Source organism: Amblyraja radiata, chromosome 5, assembly GCF_010909765.2.
Source record: "Amblyraja radiata isolate CabotCenter1 chromosome 5, sAmbRad1.1.pri, whole genome shotgun sequence".
Taxonomy (NCBI): Eukaryota; Metazoa; Chordata; class Chondrichthyes; order Rajiformes; family Rajidae; genus Amblyraja; species Amblyraja radiata.
The window spans coordinates 23,499,067-23,516,383 of NC_045960.1; the positions used below are offsets into that span (position 1 = coordinate 23,499,067).

The window sequence follows — 17,317 nt, forward strand, 5'->3', positions numbered from 1 at the left end:
CTCTGTAATTCCCACAACATCATACTTGCCAGTATCTAACTGAGCCTCAAGCTCATCCACTTTATTCCTTATACTTCGCGCATTCATATACAGCACTTTGACCACCGTATTCACTTCTCCCCTCGAACCACTCGCAATTGGCCCTGACCTTACTCTCTTATCCATTCTCGAGCTTTCCTTCCCTTTAATTTGAGAATCTTTTGTAATTTTTCCTGCAGCCTCTTTACCTTCAACTCCATCTTTATACTCCCAATATGTCAATCCATCCCCCCCACTATTTAGTTTAAACCCACAGATGTAGCCCTAGCATAACTGCCTGCAAGAATGTCGGTCCCCCTCCAGTTAAGGTGTAACCCGTCCCTTTTGTACAGGTCACCCCTACCACAGAAGAGATCCCAGTGGTCTATAAATCTAAATCCTTGCTCCCTGCTCCAGCCCCTCAGCCACACATTCAGATCCCCTATATCCCTGTTCCTGCCCTCACTAGCACGAGGTACTGGAAGCAATGCATAGATAACCACCCTAGAAGTCCGGCCTTTCAGTCTTCTTCCCAACTCTCTGAACTCATGTTGGAGAACCTCCTTCCTCTTCTTCTCGATGTCATTAGTGCCTAGTGCACAACTACTGCCGGCTGTTCACCTTCTCTCTCTCGAGGATGTTCGGAATTCGGCTCCTGACATCTTGAACCCTGGCACCATGGATGCAACAGACCATCCGCGCATCTCGTCTGCCACCACAGAATCTCCTGTCTGCCTCTCGGACAATGATTGCAATAATGCAATAGCATTTTTTTTAAAGTAATACACTCCAGCAGCTGGAAATCTGAAACAAAACAAATTGCTTGAAATGAAAACAGAAAACACTTAAAATATCTGGCATGTCAGGCAGCATCTGTGGAAAAAGGAACAGAGTTATCAATTTCAAATGGAAAAAAAAGAAAGCAAGAAGGGCGGGAACAATTGGGAAGATACTGTATATGATAGGGTTCACATGAAGAGAGACTGTAATGCAAATGCAGTGGTGTGAACTGAAACACGGCAGTAAAGACTTGTTAATCACAGCTGGTATGTCTGCGGAGACTGTGCAGAAAGGTTAGAGATAGGACTACTCATAGTGCTGGAAATGGAAATAAAAACACAGCAGTTGTGCAATTTTTAATGAAGATGAGAAAACTTTAAATTCCTTACAGGTCAGGCAATGTGCAAAGTGAAACAAAACTAAGAATATAGGAGGTATGAATCATAAGTTTGCAGATGACACAACTTAGTGAAGTCATGGATAATGATGAAGGTTATCTAAAGATGCAGTGGGACATAGATCAACTGGAAAGTTGGCAAGGCAGTGGCAGATAGACTTAAATCCAAACAAATGTGAGGTAACACTCTTTGGGAGGTCAAATGCTGGTAGAACATAAACAGCAAATGGCAGGGATCTTAGGACTGTATATGTACAAAGAGACCTCTGGGTGCAAATCCATAGCTCCTTGAAAGTAGAGACACAGGTGATGAAGATAATGGAAAGGGACATTTTGTACACTTCTCTTCACAGGCCAAGGCATTGTGTGTATTAGTTGGGACATCATATTGCAACTATACAAAACATTGGCTACTTAGAATATTGTGTACATTTCTGGTTACTACACAACAGGAAGGATGTGGTAGGAATGGCAGAGTGCCGTAGAGATTCACCAGAAGATTGGTTGGAATGGAGGGCTGTAGTTATAATGAGCGATTGGATAGACTACAAAAAACAACGTCTGGAGAAACTCAGCGGGTCAGGCAGCGTCTATGGAGAGAAATGGACAGATGGCATTTCAGGTCAGGACCCTTCAGACCAATCGGGACTTTGATTAATCCCACTGCAACAAAGGAGGGCTAAAAGGTGACCCTTCAGGGGATTATAAAATGACAAGGGGCATAGATAGTTTGACTTTGTTTTCCAAGGACAGGGGAGTCTAGAACTAGAGGCCACAGGTTCAAGGTGAGAATGGAAAAATGTGAGGAGATTCATTGGGTACATTTATCACACAGGGTAGTGGTCATTTGGAAAGAGCTGCGAGAGGAGGAGGTAGGGCCATACAATTACTATGTTTAAAAGGCATTTGGACAGGCACCTGTATAGGAAAAGTGTAGATCAGATTGGAAATGGGATGACTAATAAAGAATGGAATTTTAAGTAAGAAGAAATATTAGGTAAAAAGAAAAGTTATTTAGAATTATGATTATTATGCACCATCTCACCCAAACAGCATTAATTATTTGTCAGAAGCTATTATGATTTATAATTGTGCTCTTTCATCTCGCCAGGTGATCTAGATTACTATTGGTTGGATCCCGTTACGTGGCATGGCAGCGAGACCTCGCCAATCAGCTCGGTAAGTTCACATCGGATTTTTACTCTTCATAACACTGGTAAAAAGACCACGAATGTTCACTATCCAGGACCCCTCATGGTCTTGTATGCTGCGATAGCTTCACTGCAAGTATCCCGTCTTATAAATTAATCCGTAGCAAAGGTTGGAATTTCTGTATACAGTTAATCATAAAACTGGGAGTAATTACAGTATAAGAAATAGTCTTTAATTCTATGGTTTCCAATTTGCTTATGTAATTCAATCAATGTCATATAATCGGCAGCATCCCGTTACGTGGCAACCGTCCAAAGAAGGAGATCGTCTCATAGGACGTATAATTTTGAACAAGAGAACAAGTATGCCTAAAGAATCTGGAGCTTTACTTGGGTTAAAAGTGAGTCCTTTTCAATTAAAATAAATCAATTCTGTGTCGTAATCTCTGTACTCTTTAGGCAAGATATATTCCTCCAGATGTGTGCGGATTACATTAAACTGTTTGCTGTTGTCCCTTGTGAAACAAGGAGTCGTCTTGCTCACTAACTGCTTCTCATTACTAGATGATCCACAGGAGAGGGCCTTGTGGCCAACTGAGTTTCAGGGCCCCATCTTTTATTTGAACCTAAAAAGAATTTGTAAATAATGTGGCATACACAAAATAGATGAACACTTAGTGGATAATTCAATTCAATTGGACTGAAAAAACATACAGGGATGATTTAGTATTTGTTAAGTTGACGTACTAGATAATTTCCATAACCAGATGATATTAAAACCGTACAAAATGTACCACCTATTTCATCGGAGGCGGATCTGGATTGTCAAGTTATTTCACAATAATCAATGTGGCAAGAGATTTATTTCGGAACAGAATGTTGTTTTTTTATGCAGAAGAAATTTAGCATTAATTTCATAAAATGGGGATATTGCTACCTGAAAAATTACCTAATTTTCTTTCTTCTTCCCAATTTAACGACACAAAATCAAAGCAGGGTATCCCGTTCAAAACCGCATCAGATGGCGTACAAATAAATTAATCCATAGGGAGACCTCTTATGATTGTTAATGTCATTAGGAGTACTGACCTGAGCATGACGTTGATATAATTTACAAAGTCCATGACCCTACCGCATCTATGTGATTACTGGACAATGTTCCCGCAAATAGGTGCGGCTTCTCTTTCATCACATTTAGATAATAATCAGCTGAGAATAATCAGTGAGAATTCATTGGTCAATTTTACCATTCAGGTGGTTGGAGGAAAGTTAACAGAAACTGGAAGACTTGGGGCCTTCATCACCAAAGTGAAAAAAGGCAGCTTAGCTGATGTTGTGGGCCACTTGAGAGCTGGTAAGTAAATGTCAGATAATCTGGTATATTTATGTTGGCTAACAAGGAAACTATTAACGTAGGGTTATAGATTACTCCGATGTTAAGTGCCACATGGTTGGAAATCCGTGATTGGAGACATCAAGCACAGAAATGGGCCCTTCGGTCCACTATGAACTTGCCGAATATCAAATTCATATCTTTACAAATCTCATGTATCAACATTTGGTCTGTAGCCTTCTGTATGTTGACATTTGAAATCCTCATCTAGATTCTACTTAAATGTTGTGAAAGTATCTTCCTTAAGCAGTGTGTTGCAGATTCCTATCACCCTCTGGGTGAACATGTTCTTCCTCAGATCCTCTACATTTCTTGGTCCTTACCATAAACCTATACCCTTTAGTTTTAGATACCTCTGCTAAAGGGATACATTTCTCATCTAACTATTGCCACTCCGAATTTTGTTCCCCCCCTTCAGCCTCCTCTGCTCCAAGGAAAACAAAGCCAGCCTATAATTATTACTGAAATAGAAACATAGAAAATAGGTGCAGGAGTAGGCCATTTGGCCCTTCGAGCCAGCACCGCCATTCAATATGTTCATGGCTGATCATTGGGCGGCACGGTGGTACAGCGGTAGAGTTGCTGCCTTACCACGTTTGCAGTGCTGAGACCCGGGTTCGATACCGACAACGGGTACTGTCTGTACAGAGTTTGTACGTTCTCCCCATGACCTGTGTGGTTTTTCTCCGAGATCTTCGGTTTCCTCCCACACTCCAAAAACGTACAGGTTTGTAGGTTAATTGGCTTGGTATAAATGTAAATTATGCGTAGTGTGTGTAGGATAGTGTTAATGTGTGGAGCATCGCTGGTCGGTGTGGACACGGTGGGACAAAGGGCCTGTTTCCGCACTATATCTCTAAACTAAACTAATCTAAACTAAACTAAATCAGTGCCCTGTTCCTGCTTTCTCCCCATACCCCTTGATTCCATTAGCCCTAAGAGCTATATCTAACTCTCTCTTGAATACATCCAGTGAATTGGCCTCCACTCCTTTCTGTGGCAGAGAATTCCACAGATTCACAACTCTCTGCAACAGCCCTGGCAACATCTTAGAAAATATCCTTTGCATCTTCTCAAGTGCAGTCATGTCCTATTTCCATTAACATTTTTGTATTCAACTTGCTGTTTTGTTGAAGGCTCAATGCCATAATAAAAGTGCTGATGCTCTGTGTCTATGTGAGTGAATGAGTAACAGTGATACTCAACTCGAGATCAGATCTGAAGAACCCCGCAAATGCTGCACGTGATGGGAATGGTGTCTGTGGGAGTCCAATGCTATGTAAAAAAAAAATGAAATCTCTTGGCAAATTGGCAAAAAGACAACCATTCCTAAGAATTAAAATAATATTCACAAATGTAACAAGGAAGCTCAAAACAAGATGGTAAGGATGCCATAAAAGGGATGTATTTGAAAATTTAAGAAGTAGGTTAAACCCCGAGAGGCATGAATATTTGCACGTATAGTACGTCTAATAACATAAGACAAGCAAGCAACAAATTCTTTTTTTTAAATTTTTTTTTATATAATATTTTTATTAGAAGTAGACATATTATAAAATATAGTTACATATTATAGTAAAAAAAACTTTTCATATACATCAGTCATACATTATTAAAATTTTCCATTATCAATTACTTCTGCTTCTAGTATTTTTATTTTTTATAGAAAGAGAGAGAAAGAGAGGGTGGAAAGTTACAAATAAAAAAATAAAAAACAACAGAAAAACAAGGGAGGTGGAATGGGTTACCTGTAATACATCAATGGAGATAGGTTCGTAGGTTATAAAGTATAGCTTTTCATCTGGACCTGAGTTCAAGTTTCAGTTGGGTCCTCGTGCTGTGCCAATCTGTCCCTTCAGATAGTTAATGAATGGAGCCCAAATTTTATGGAAAAGATCTTGTTTGTCCATTAAGACAAGTCTAATTCTTTCTAAGTATAGGGTCTCCGACATTTCCGTAATCCACATTTTAATTGTGGGGGAGCAAGCAACAAATTCAAAGGACAAAATGCTGTGATCAGAAATGGAAGTAAGGTGGCTCTAACATCTCTGTGACACAAGCAAACTGAGTGGTGCTGCAGCGTGATAAACAATCCATTTGTTAGAATTTGTTGTAAAGTTAAAAGCACAATTCAGTCTTGTTTTGCAAAATATTTCAGAGTTCAAAGTTCAGTCCCTGTAATCAAATGTTAGAGAAGGCAGTTGTGAATTGCAGCATCTGAGGGATTTAACAAGTAGATATAATCTTGGTGCATTCCCGAATAGAGTAAAGAGGGACAGTTTAGTGTGATGAGGGAATGCAGGTCAAACTCTTTAACACGTGAAATCTTACTCCAAGAGGCAATCATGGTTTTGATGGAACTGGAGGCTCAAGTGTAAACGTGAGTTTATTAGCAATATTCTGGGGCAGTAGTAGAGGTACCAGCCATATCTTGTATATCAGGAGCTGGGCACTGGAGTGATTTTGGGAGAAACTACTGTGTGTGAACCTGAGAGGTCAAGAACCACAGACCATGCGTTTACAAAAAACAAAAAGCCCTGAAGTTAGGAAAAGCACATAGCTGCCATCTTACCGTTGAATGCAGCTAGCTATTAGATACTTAAAATTAAATACTTCAGATTCAAACTAAATTCTTACTCATGGAGTAAACAGTGTACACACAGTAATAATAAACACAACAATACCACAAAGAATGCAAAATTGAACTCTGCAAAATTGCAGTACTATCTGAAGTTGTGCAAAAAAATTAAAGTACAATAATCGAACAATGTCAAGATAATAGTACAGTCATAGAGTCACACAGCACTCAAACTGGCCCTTCTGCCCACCTTTATCCCCTTTCAGTATTCTGAAGAGAATTCTCTCCCAATGTAGATCGTTCATCAATCACCAATAACCACTTCCATTTCCACAGTATCTTTCTGTGCACCCACACGGGATGGAAATCCTAAATGAAACTTCAAAGAAAAATAAATAAAAGTGCTTGCTGTAGACAGGTGTTGTTTTAGAGTGCAGTGGTGCAGCTTGTAGAGCTGCTGCCTCACAGTGTCAGGTTCAAAACTGACCTCGGGTGCTGTCTGTGTGGACTATGCACGTTCTCTTTCTGACTGCCCCCACATTTTCCCCCCACATCGCAAAGATGTGCGGATTTGCAGGCTAATTGGTCTCTGTAAATTGCTCTAAATGTGTAAGGAGTGAATGCGAAACTGGCATAACATAGAACTAGTGTGAATGGGAGTGAGCTCGGTCAGCTGAAAGGCCTGAATCCATGCTGTATCTTTCAATCAATCCATCAAGGATCACAATACTTGCAAGCTGTTCAATATTTCAGTTTCCTAAATCGTGGTATTACCTGAAAGATGTGAATTGCCAGAATCCATATTTACTTTGGAAAAAAATGTATGTTGTAATTTTGAAATGGTGTGATAATTGTAAAACGTTTGTTTCCGAGGTGACGAGGTCCTTGAATGGAATGGGAAACCTTTACCGGGAGCTACAAATGAAGAAGTTTACAATATCATTTTGGAATCTAAATCAGAACTTCAGGTTGAAATAGTTGTTTCAAGGCCAATAGGGTAAGATTTATATTTTGTCTTTAGCGTTGCTTGTGAAGGAACGTGTTAAGTGACATTTAAGTTTTGTGTCGGGAAATAAAATTCGATGAGAGCCGCATGGGCCTCATGGTCCAATATGTATTTTACCTGGACAATGTATAGCAGGGTATTTATTTTTATCCAATGCAAACATTGGGAAGGATTGCATAAAAGCATTGAAATGCCTGTCAGGCAATTCTGCATAATTTATCCAGATAGTTGTTTGGACAAAGACGAGAGATAAAGGGACAAAAAGTGTGAGGTAAGGATCGAAGAGGGAAGAATTATGAAGCCAGAGGAAGGAATGTAGGTGGACGAGGACAAGGATTGCAGGAAGGGGAGAAATGAGTGCAAATCCAGGTGGGGCACAGAGAAGATTGTGGGAACGAGGAGAAGGGGTTAGAGGAGAAGTAGGTTAGTTACCTGAAATTGGAGAACTCAATGTTCATTAGTTTGTAAGTTACCCAAGCAGAATATGAAATGCTGTTTCTGCAGTGTGCTTGTGGCCTCACTCTGGCTATGGAGGAGTCCCAGGTCAGAAAGATCAGTTTGGGAATGGGAAGCAAAATAAATAGCAACCAGGAGATCTAGCGGGCCTTGGCGGACCATACGCAAGTGTTCGGCAAAATGGTTGCCTAGTCTATGTTTGGTCTTGCTAGTGTAAAGGAGGCCACATCAGGAACTCTGAATACAGTAAATAAGATTAGGGGAGGTGCATATAAGCCTCTGTCTCATCTGGAAGGACTGCTGGGCCCCTGGATGGATGTGAGGGAGGAGGTATAGGGATAGGTGTGTGTGTCCATCCCTTTCCTGTACCCCACCTGGATTCACACCCATGTCTCCCATTCCACCTCCCTCTGACCCCATAACAAGGGATATGGGGAAAAAGCCGGAACGGGGTATGAGTTGGGATGATCAGCCATGAACATATTGAGTGGTGGTGTTGGCTCGAAGGGCCGAAGGGCCGAATGGCCTACTCCTGCACCTATTTTCTATGTTTCTTCCAGCTATATTCTTTCCTCTGGCTTCACAATTCTCACCTCTTCTGTCCTTATCTAATATTTTTTATATCTTCATCTTTGGCCTTTGCCCAACCATCTACCTATCAAAAACCCTCCTCACCTGCATCCACCTCTTGCTAGGTTTTGTCCAGCCCCCATTTCTCTCCCTGCTTTCTCTCCCCTTCCCGCTCCCACCACAATCAGTCTGAGAAAGGATCCCAAAACATTACCTTTCCATGTACTCCAAAGATGCTGCCTGATCCATTGAATTACTCCAGCACCTTGTGTTTTTTTCAATATAGTTCTGTGCACCAATAGAGAATGCAAACAAATTTATGTGCATTTGTGTCCTTCCAACTTATTTATTTTAACCATCTTTTTATCATTTTTGTTTACGAAGTAAATGGATAATTACACTTAGTCCCTCATCTGAGTTATTAATATGGATTATAAATAGTTTGTGGCCACAACACTGATCCCTGTGACACCCACTAGTTACAGTTTCCAAACCTGAAAATGAACAGTTGATTTTTATGTCTGTTAATCAATCCTCTATATCTGTGCTGCAATTTTATCTTCAATACCTACAGAAATTTGACTGGACTACTCCTATTCCTACTCTGGTCTGATATCTACTTTAACCACCTGGCTCATTACATCCAGAGAGAATGCGAAAAATATATTTGAAAAATATTCCCCCATTCATAAAATCGTAGTGACTGCCTAAAATCAGAGGGACTCTGGAAGATCATGTTCATTGTACTCTGTATCTCTGCAGCCAACTTATTTTAGAGTCTGAGGATGCAAGACTACATGCCCAGGGGACTTAACCAATGCAAGTCCCATCCTTACGTAACCTGATAGAGAAAATGCATTCACTCAATGGGCCAATATCTGTGTTCAGTAGTTCTATCTCATCATGTGTTATTAAGTAGCTCTTCCAGTTACATTTCCTATTGTGACATTGATTGTTTTTAAGCTGCCCATTCTCTTTTGTCCCTTGGTATGCTTTCAGTTTCTTTAAATGTCAATGCAGCTATAAAATTAAATATCTGTTTAATGTTACTGCCATTAATTCCCCTGTCCCAACTTCGAAGGCTCCACGTTTATGTTTATTGCATTATTGAGTTCTGCTTTGGCTATGTTTGTTAGAAATCAGCATCAGACATTACCACAATCTGCCAACTCCTTCTGCTTCCACTGGGCTGCAGCCAAAATGTCAGCAGGTGCAACCACACTGCGTCTGAATGCTTCACATGATGCATGTGTGTGTGTGCAGGTATTTCCATGTTTCCTTATGACGTCGTAAGAGCCAACTTTGACCCATCAAGTCAATGCTGGAGCACGGAACAGTCCATTAATCCCATGCCCCACTAACCTTTCCTCTAAACTATTCTGCCTACAATCCCATCAGTGTTCCTCAGTTTCTGTCACCGGCCTACAGACCAAGGGCAATTCACGGCAGCCGATTAACCAAACAATGCCCACGTCTTGGGGATAAGGGAGCAAAGTGGAGAATCTAGGGGTTACATCTGAGATCACAGGGAGAACATGCAAACTGCATACGCACAGCACCAGAGGTCAGGTTTAAACCCGAGGTCACTGGACCTGTGAAATACACACACCAAAGTACAGACACTGAACAATTGAATTTTATATCCCATGATCTTGCATGTATCCCCAAATGCATTTCTCTAAACATTTCTAAAGTGGTTTAAGAAATGCATTGAAAAATTATGCTGAATATGAATTGTTAAGCATACATTCACGAACAAAATTATGTACATACAATACATGAATTAGGAACCGCTTCACAAGCCTGCTCTACCATTTTAGATCATGGCTGACCTGATTGTAACCTCAACTTCACATTCCCAAGGTAGTCACCTTCAACACCCCCACCCTCCTATATTTAACGTACTGTATTTCTCTTCCTCTTTCATTAGAAATATTGGAAGACTCTGCCTCCACTGTCGTGTGAAGAAGAGCGTTCCAAAGACTCGGAGAGAAAGTTACACGTTAACTCTTGTCGAAAACGACAACCCCTTATTTTTAGACAGTGACCCCCTAATTCTAGATTTTTTTCACAAGAGAAAACATCCTCTAAACAAGTCCCCTCAGAACCTTACAAATTTCAATCACATCGCTTCTCATTCTTCTGTACGTTTGCAGATACAAGCTAAAGCTGCTTAATCTTTGCTCATATCATAACCTGCCCATTCCAGTTTGTGTTCTCATAAACTGCTTCCAATGCATTAACATCCCTTCTAAGTAAGGAGTCCAATACTATACATACTTTAGTGCTCAAGATGTGGTCTCACTAATGCCTTATGTAACTAAAGCGTAATCCTCCTACTTTTTTTTCCGAAACCCACGAGCAAAAAAGAAAATTCTGTTATCCTTGTGTATACATAATGCTTCTCCATAAATCACCTTATTTGATGTAGAAAACTAGTTTTAAACAATCTTTCTACATTCTGAGCCCAGCCAAATCTTCTCCTAAACCTTTCTATCTTAAGCCTACTCTGCTTGCAGCTTGTTGTCACGATCACAATTGCAGACTGGCATCATAGTGGGATCGTGATATAATATGTATATAAATCTTATGTAAGGACTAAATTTAACTGAGAGTCTTATTTTAACAAATACCATGGAAAAAGCAAAAATAAATCATAGATACAAGGAACCTTAAATATTGGAAATACTCAGCGGGTCATGCAGCATTTGGAGTCATACAGCATAGAAGCAGGCCCTTCAGCCCAACTTGTCGGTGCCAACCAAAAACCTATCTAAGCTAGTTCCATTTACCTGCATTTGACCCACATCCCTCTAAACATTTACTGTCCATGTACCTTTTGCAGCGTCTTTTAAATGTCAAATTTACAAATGTTGTTGTAATTGTGTCTGACTCAACAGGGTGTTCTACTTACTCACCATCCTGTGTGAGAAAGTTGCCCCTCGGATCCTCTTTAAATCTCCCGCTCTCATTTTAACTCCATGCCCACTAGTATTGCACTTCCTTAATCTGGGGAAAAAGACTGTAACAATTCACCTTATTTATGTCCCTCATGATTTTATATACCTCTATAAGGTGATGTCTCGGCTTCCTATGCCCTTGTGTAATATAAAACCCCAACCTTTCCAGTCTCTCCTCATAATTCAAGCCCTCCAGTTTTGGTAACATCCTCGTGTAACATTTCTGCATCTTCTCCAGCTTAATAGCAGATAGTGATTACAATAGTCCAAGTGTTATCTCACCAACGTCTGGTACAGTTATAAGATGACATCCTAACAATTGTACTTGGTACTCCAACCACTAAAGGCAAGAATATCAAATACTGTCTTCACCATGCTGAATCTCATTTTCTAACTTTTAACAGGAATTTCTTTCCCTTTGGATGTCATAAAAATGCTATAAGCAGCCGCATTGAACTAAATATTTTCTGGAGAAGTTTACTGAAGTTTCTGTCAATCATGCAAATATTGGGTAGATTCTTGGATAGTCTGAACTGTGATTGCATTGAAATCCTTTTCATTTTCTAAGTCCTAATGAAATATATTAGAAAATATATATTTAAAAATAGAATAAACTTGTTTGCGATCAATTGTGTTCACATTAATTAGTTGGTGATTGAATGTGATGGTTATTTTTGCCAAAAATATCACAATACAAATTGTTCCGTTTCTGTCTACAGTGACATACCTAGAATTCCGGAGAGCTCCCACCCCCCTTTGGAGTCCAGTAAGTATTTTCAAAAAGGAGGGGGATTTAGCTTTTGGAACTGATTTTCTGCACCATTCAATGTTTTATTCTGAATTAAAGGGAGTCATTATCTGTGCTGCCCATTAAACCTGGGCTGATATAAAGGATAAAGGACAAAGGACATTTATTGTTACGTACACCCATTGGTGTAGTGAAATTTGAGTTGCCATTTGCAGCACACCAATAAAAATAAGACACAACATTAAAGAAGAATTTAACACCAAACATAAAAACATCCCCCCACAATGGTTCCCACTGTGAGGGAAGGCACAAAGTCCATATGAAAGGTAAGACTCAAGAGCAGGATTAAGCCATTTGGACCTTGGCCCTGCTTCTCTGTTCAATCAAATCTTAGCTTATCCAATTTTGGCTTCAACCCCGCTTTCCTGTTCCTGTCCCCAGACCACTCTACTCACATGTGGTTCAAGTATCTACCAATCTCCACCTTGAATATATCCAGTGACTCCACCTCACCGCTCGCTGGTGTGGAGAATTCTAAAGTTTCCCAGTCTTCTAGAAGAATAAATTATTTGTCACCCATGTCTGAAATCAGCAGTCCCCTTCTCTGAAACCATATACCTAGTTCTAGGTATCCCACTGGGGAAACATTCACATCCACCCTCTAATTTCCCCGAAGAATCTTAAATATTTTGATAATTTATTCTTATTCTTCTAAATTCCAGTAGGTATGGGCCCAATCTTTTTTATACATTGATCCCTTTATTCCATGAATCAATCTAGTGAACTTTTCCTGCACTCCAGGCAAGGTAAACACATTCTTCCTGAAATTTGGAGACAAAAACCGTTTGCAATACTCCAGATGCCTTCTCACAAGCGCCCTGTAAAGTTGAATCAAAACTTCCTTAAATTGAAATTCCCTACCATATGCAATAAAGGCCAACGTTGCACTTGTAATCCTACATACTTGTATGCCAACATTGTGTGTGAGATCCCATTGTACTGTAATGTTTAATGACCTTGCTCTGTTTAAATCATAATTTACTTTTTCATTTTTTTTTCATGTGGATAATCTCACATTTCCCCACATGACACTCCACCTATCAACCTTGTTTTCATGTACTTAACCTAACTATATACCATTCTCAGGCCTTTCTGTCCTTCTCAAAACCTCCTAACTCTTTGTTTCATCGGCAAATTTGGCTACAGTACACTTGCTCCTTTCATCCAAATCATTGACAATCCCCAGCAAGGATCCTGCCGGAATAATTTACCAAGACTTGAATGAGTTAACTGCTTTATTCAGAAACTTGTTAACAAGGAGAGCAAGTCAAGCTGCAGACTGATCAGCTACCCTTAAGCAAGCAGCCCTCTTTTACCATACTTCTTTATGACTTAGCTGCACTGGTCTGCGCAATTCATCATTCTAACCTTTTTCCCTGCAACACAAAGCCTTATCGTCTAGTACAAGCTGTACAAAACATTCAGACTGACGACACTGCAGCTTTGTGCAGCGAGCAGGAACTTTCCCCTACTCGCCAGGTATGTTTAATTTAGCTCAGCAGAGTTTCAATTCCCACAATACTCATGGCATCCTACTCACTGTTTTCTGTTAGTTAGCCATTCCTTTATCCAACCGTAAACCAGTATGCACTTGACAGTAACCTTCTTGCATCTCTTTTGGAATTCCAAATCCACAGCATCTGCTGGATCTCCTTTATCTATCGCTTTAATTACATCCTTAATTTTTGCAAATTTCTTTAGCCCCCTGTGTCTGAAGTTGTTGGGTGATTTCTGCTGTGGTCTTATACCCATTAATAATGTTGTGACTGCCCAAGTTCATTATGCACAAGATTCTGAATTGCTATTCCACACGGCTTAATTTAATTTTAGGTTTGAACAGTAGATATGTGTCTAACCCACAAACTCATCAAGAATCCGTGAATTATTTGTTGACCAACGTACTGAAAAATATTGCTTCCAAGTATTCAATTGACATTGAATAAAGACATTATTTTATTTCTTAAGATTCAGTTAACATGATTTTGTATGACTGGATGCAACCACAAATACGTTCATATAATGCCACTGTGGCGCAGTGGAGGCGAGTAGTAATGTTCCTTAACAGAGCCAGAGACCCACGTTCAATCCTGACCTCAAATGCTGTCTCTGTGGAGTTTGCACATGCTCCCTATGGCTGTGTGCTGTGGTTCCTCAGTGTGCTCTGGTTTCTCCTCACATCCCACATTGATAGGATGTAAAGTCATTAAATTGCCCTTGGTGTGTAGGTGAATGGTAGAATCTGAGGATGTGGGAGGAATTGAGGAGAATATGGGGAGAATAAAAAGTGGCTTTTTGGTAAATGAATATTTGAAGGTCAGTAGGGATTCAGTGGGAGAAGGGCCCGTTTCTGTGCTTTATAACTCAGGGAATATTATACATTTGTCTCTGCATTGGTATTTCAACACTTAATGTATGCCAAGCATCTGCATAAATAGAAGTACTGTGATTAAATGCTTTCAGGTTCGAGTTCCTTTGAGTCGCAGAAGATGGAACGGCCCTGTATTTCAGTCATTTCTCCAACCAGCCCAGGAGCTTTGAAAGATGCCCCTCAGATCTTACCTGGACAGCTCTCAGTGAGTAAACCAATAACACACAAAACTAAACATACATGTTGAGAAAAACCTTTATCTTTTTCATTGATATCAATGCATTATGTAACTGAGTTAACAGTCTTGACAATTGAACAAGGCTTCAGCGTTGGGATGCGATCACTTGGGCGGAACATTCAACTGGCCGCCATTAGGGACTTGTAGTTTTTTTAATTGTGATTTTTGTTTGCACTTAATGTCTAAACATTAAGAAAAATCTATCCAGTGATTGGTCATTTTCTTTTTGTTTCAGTATTTTGTTAATATATGTTAATCTCATTTATCAACATGTTGTTATTTATTGATACACTTATCCAAAACAAGTGATGAGCATGGTGGTTAAATCCTAGGGAAGCCTATATAGGCAACTTTTGTCAGAGTCATTAGAAATAATTGTGGGGGACTACTAATCCACGTCCAAGTTTAATGCAACATTGAACTTCCTCAGTGCATTGAAATTACCCATTATTTGGATAATCTGGTATAATTTAAGTATCAAAGAAAAGGCTAATCTTATACACAGCTGAGGTCTGTCATGGAATGAAGAGCAAGAAGGGAAAAGGTTGAAGAAGAGGTATCATCAAGAAAACCTCAAGAAAACAATTTGTTGATTGAAAAGCAAATGAATAACCTAACAGGGTTACAGAATCAATAGATACATAAGATATTAGTTGGGAAGTTGTTACTGCACGTTGATTTTCCATGTTTTGTTTGATGATATTGAATGATTCAGATCCTGCAAATGTTTTCATCATCTTGGCCAGATACAAATGAAAAATACAGAGTGATTACAGATGTAAACCCAAAGGATGCCCCACTTGCCCAACATCTCTGCATCTGGACAGGCGTTCAATGCTTGTGCCAAGGATTCTAATCTTAAACCTCAGAAAAACACATTCAAAACAAATCTTCCCACTCTTGCAAGCAAAGGCCTGGCCCGCTGAATTACTCCAGCACTTTGTGTCTTTTTGAAAACCAGCATCTGCAGTTACATGTTTAAATCAGACTCCCCTGCTATTTCAAAGATTCTGGTTATGTGGCAAAACTGCACCTTAAGTCGTGGAAACTATGCTGAATAGATTATTTCACCTCCTCGCCAGAAGTAGCGAAGGATGAACATCGAAAAACATTTTCACAGGGTATGCAGTGTGTGTTTTTCACTCAATATGTAAAATGCACAGTAATAGGAGAACCTCTGCTGAATCTTGCATTAATGAGCCAAAAATAAATGGAGAAGAAAAATATCTTTGTTTCCATGAAAACAATGTAGTAAGCTAGACATCTACTGTCCAGCTTGTTGATCCTTTGATAGCTGTTTTCTCCAACATTTCCTTTTTATTATTAATAGAACATTTTTATTTTTCATAACTTTATTTCATAATTTCATTATTCATACTTTATTTTTGCTGTCATGGCTATCTTCTTACGCTCAAGTATTTCGTGTTTGCTTTCGTCGTCTTCTTCTTCAGAAATACTAGCAGAGTTTGAACAGAAAAATCACTGACAAAGTAGCAAAACTAAGAGAGCCCAGATGGAAACGTATCGTGCACTGCACGTGCACACACACGCACATACACATATTTTGAAAAATCTTTACATGAGGCCCAGAGTCAATCCTTAAAGCAGCTGAAAAGAATTCTGAAAACGGATCAAGTCACACACTCGATCTGCGTTAAAATATCACCAATCAAAAACGGAACGGCATGTAAACAATGACATATTCTTGCAGATGTAAGCATACAGTATTGTTAAGCAATTAAATCATTCAAGAATATTCAAATTAATTCAAAACAATGTAAATTAGTTAATATGTAATTGCTGCAGTTTCTTTCCATTCCAATGAATGGACCAACTGTTCCCTCGTTTATCTGATGTTCAGTATTGAATGTTTGTAGTTTTTGTCAAGATGATAGGTGTTTTCAATGTATAGGTACATAGCTTTTAATCTGCCACTAAAAGGTCCCTACCCAAAATGTCACCAGCCATGTTCTCTAGGAATGCTGCCCAACCCGCTGAGTTACTCCAGCACTTTGTGTTCTTTTTTGTAAACCGGCATCTGCAGTTCCTTGTTTCTACTAATTCAACATTACCACAAAGCTCGCTAACCTGAATTCTGGTTGGTTTGCGTTTGCAGCCAAGATTTCATAATTAATTCCTTTACCCCTCGATTATGAAGTCAAATGTTTAGCAGCACTTCCTGCTCTAGGTTTTTGTCTTCTGACCTAAGTTAGAAAGTATCTCTATGGTCTGAGTGAAAAAGGCGCAGATGCTGGAATTTTGAAATAAAAATTTAAAATTGCTGGAAACACTCAGCAGATTAGACAGCATCTGTGGCAAAAGGAACAATTAATAAATTAGGTTGAAGAAACTTTCTTTGCAACTGGAAACATTCTGAGATTGATACAAATACATCGATAGATGCTCTTGAACACATCATCAGTGATGTAACCTGGGGTCATTGGGTGTTTCGGGTCTTTCAACATTAGACACCCTCACCCAGGCGACCCACGACTTGTGTTCAGGTGGCATTCGCTCCTCCCCATGGACCTCCTCTCCTGATCCAGAGCCATCTCGAGGCCTTCTCCGCTGCCTCTGTGGTGTTCTTGATGGCC

The 17,317-nt window shown here is 39.6% G+C and overlaps 1 protein-coding gene across 13 annotated transcripts in view; it reads left to right on the forward strand.

Annotated features, from left to right (window-relative positions):
- The window catches only part of LOC116973092 (regulating synaptic membrane exocytosis protein 1-like), a 408,478-nt gene that overhangs the window by 263,864 nt on the left and 127,297 nt on the right, over positions 1-17,317 (forward strand). For all 13 annotated transcript variants that reach the window (XM_033020788.1, XM_033020775.1, XM_033020780.1 and 10 more), the window contains 6 exons: positions 2,307-2,374; positions 2,637-2,747; positions 3,601-3,700; positions 7,191-7,314; positions 12,029-12,075; positions 14,578-14,690. In XM_033020788.1, the coding sequence (XP_032876679.1) occupies positions 2,307-2,374; positions 2,637-2,747; positions 3,601-3,700; positions 7,191-7,314; positions 12,029-12,075; positions 14,578-14,690 (563 nt within the window). The remainder of the gene's footprint in view (positions 1-2,306; positions 2,375-2,636; positions 2,748-3,600; positions 3,701-7,190; positions 7,315-12,028; positions 12,076-14,577; positions 14,691-17,317) is intronic.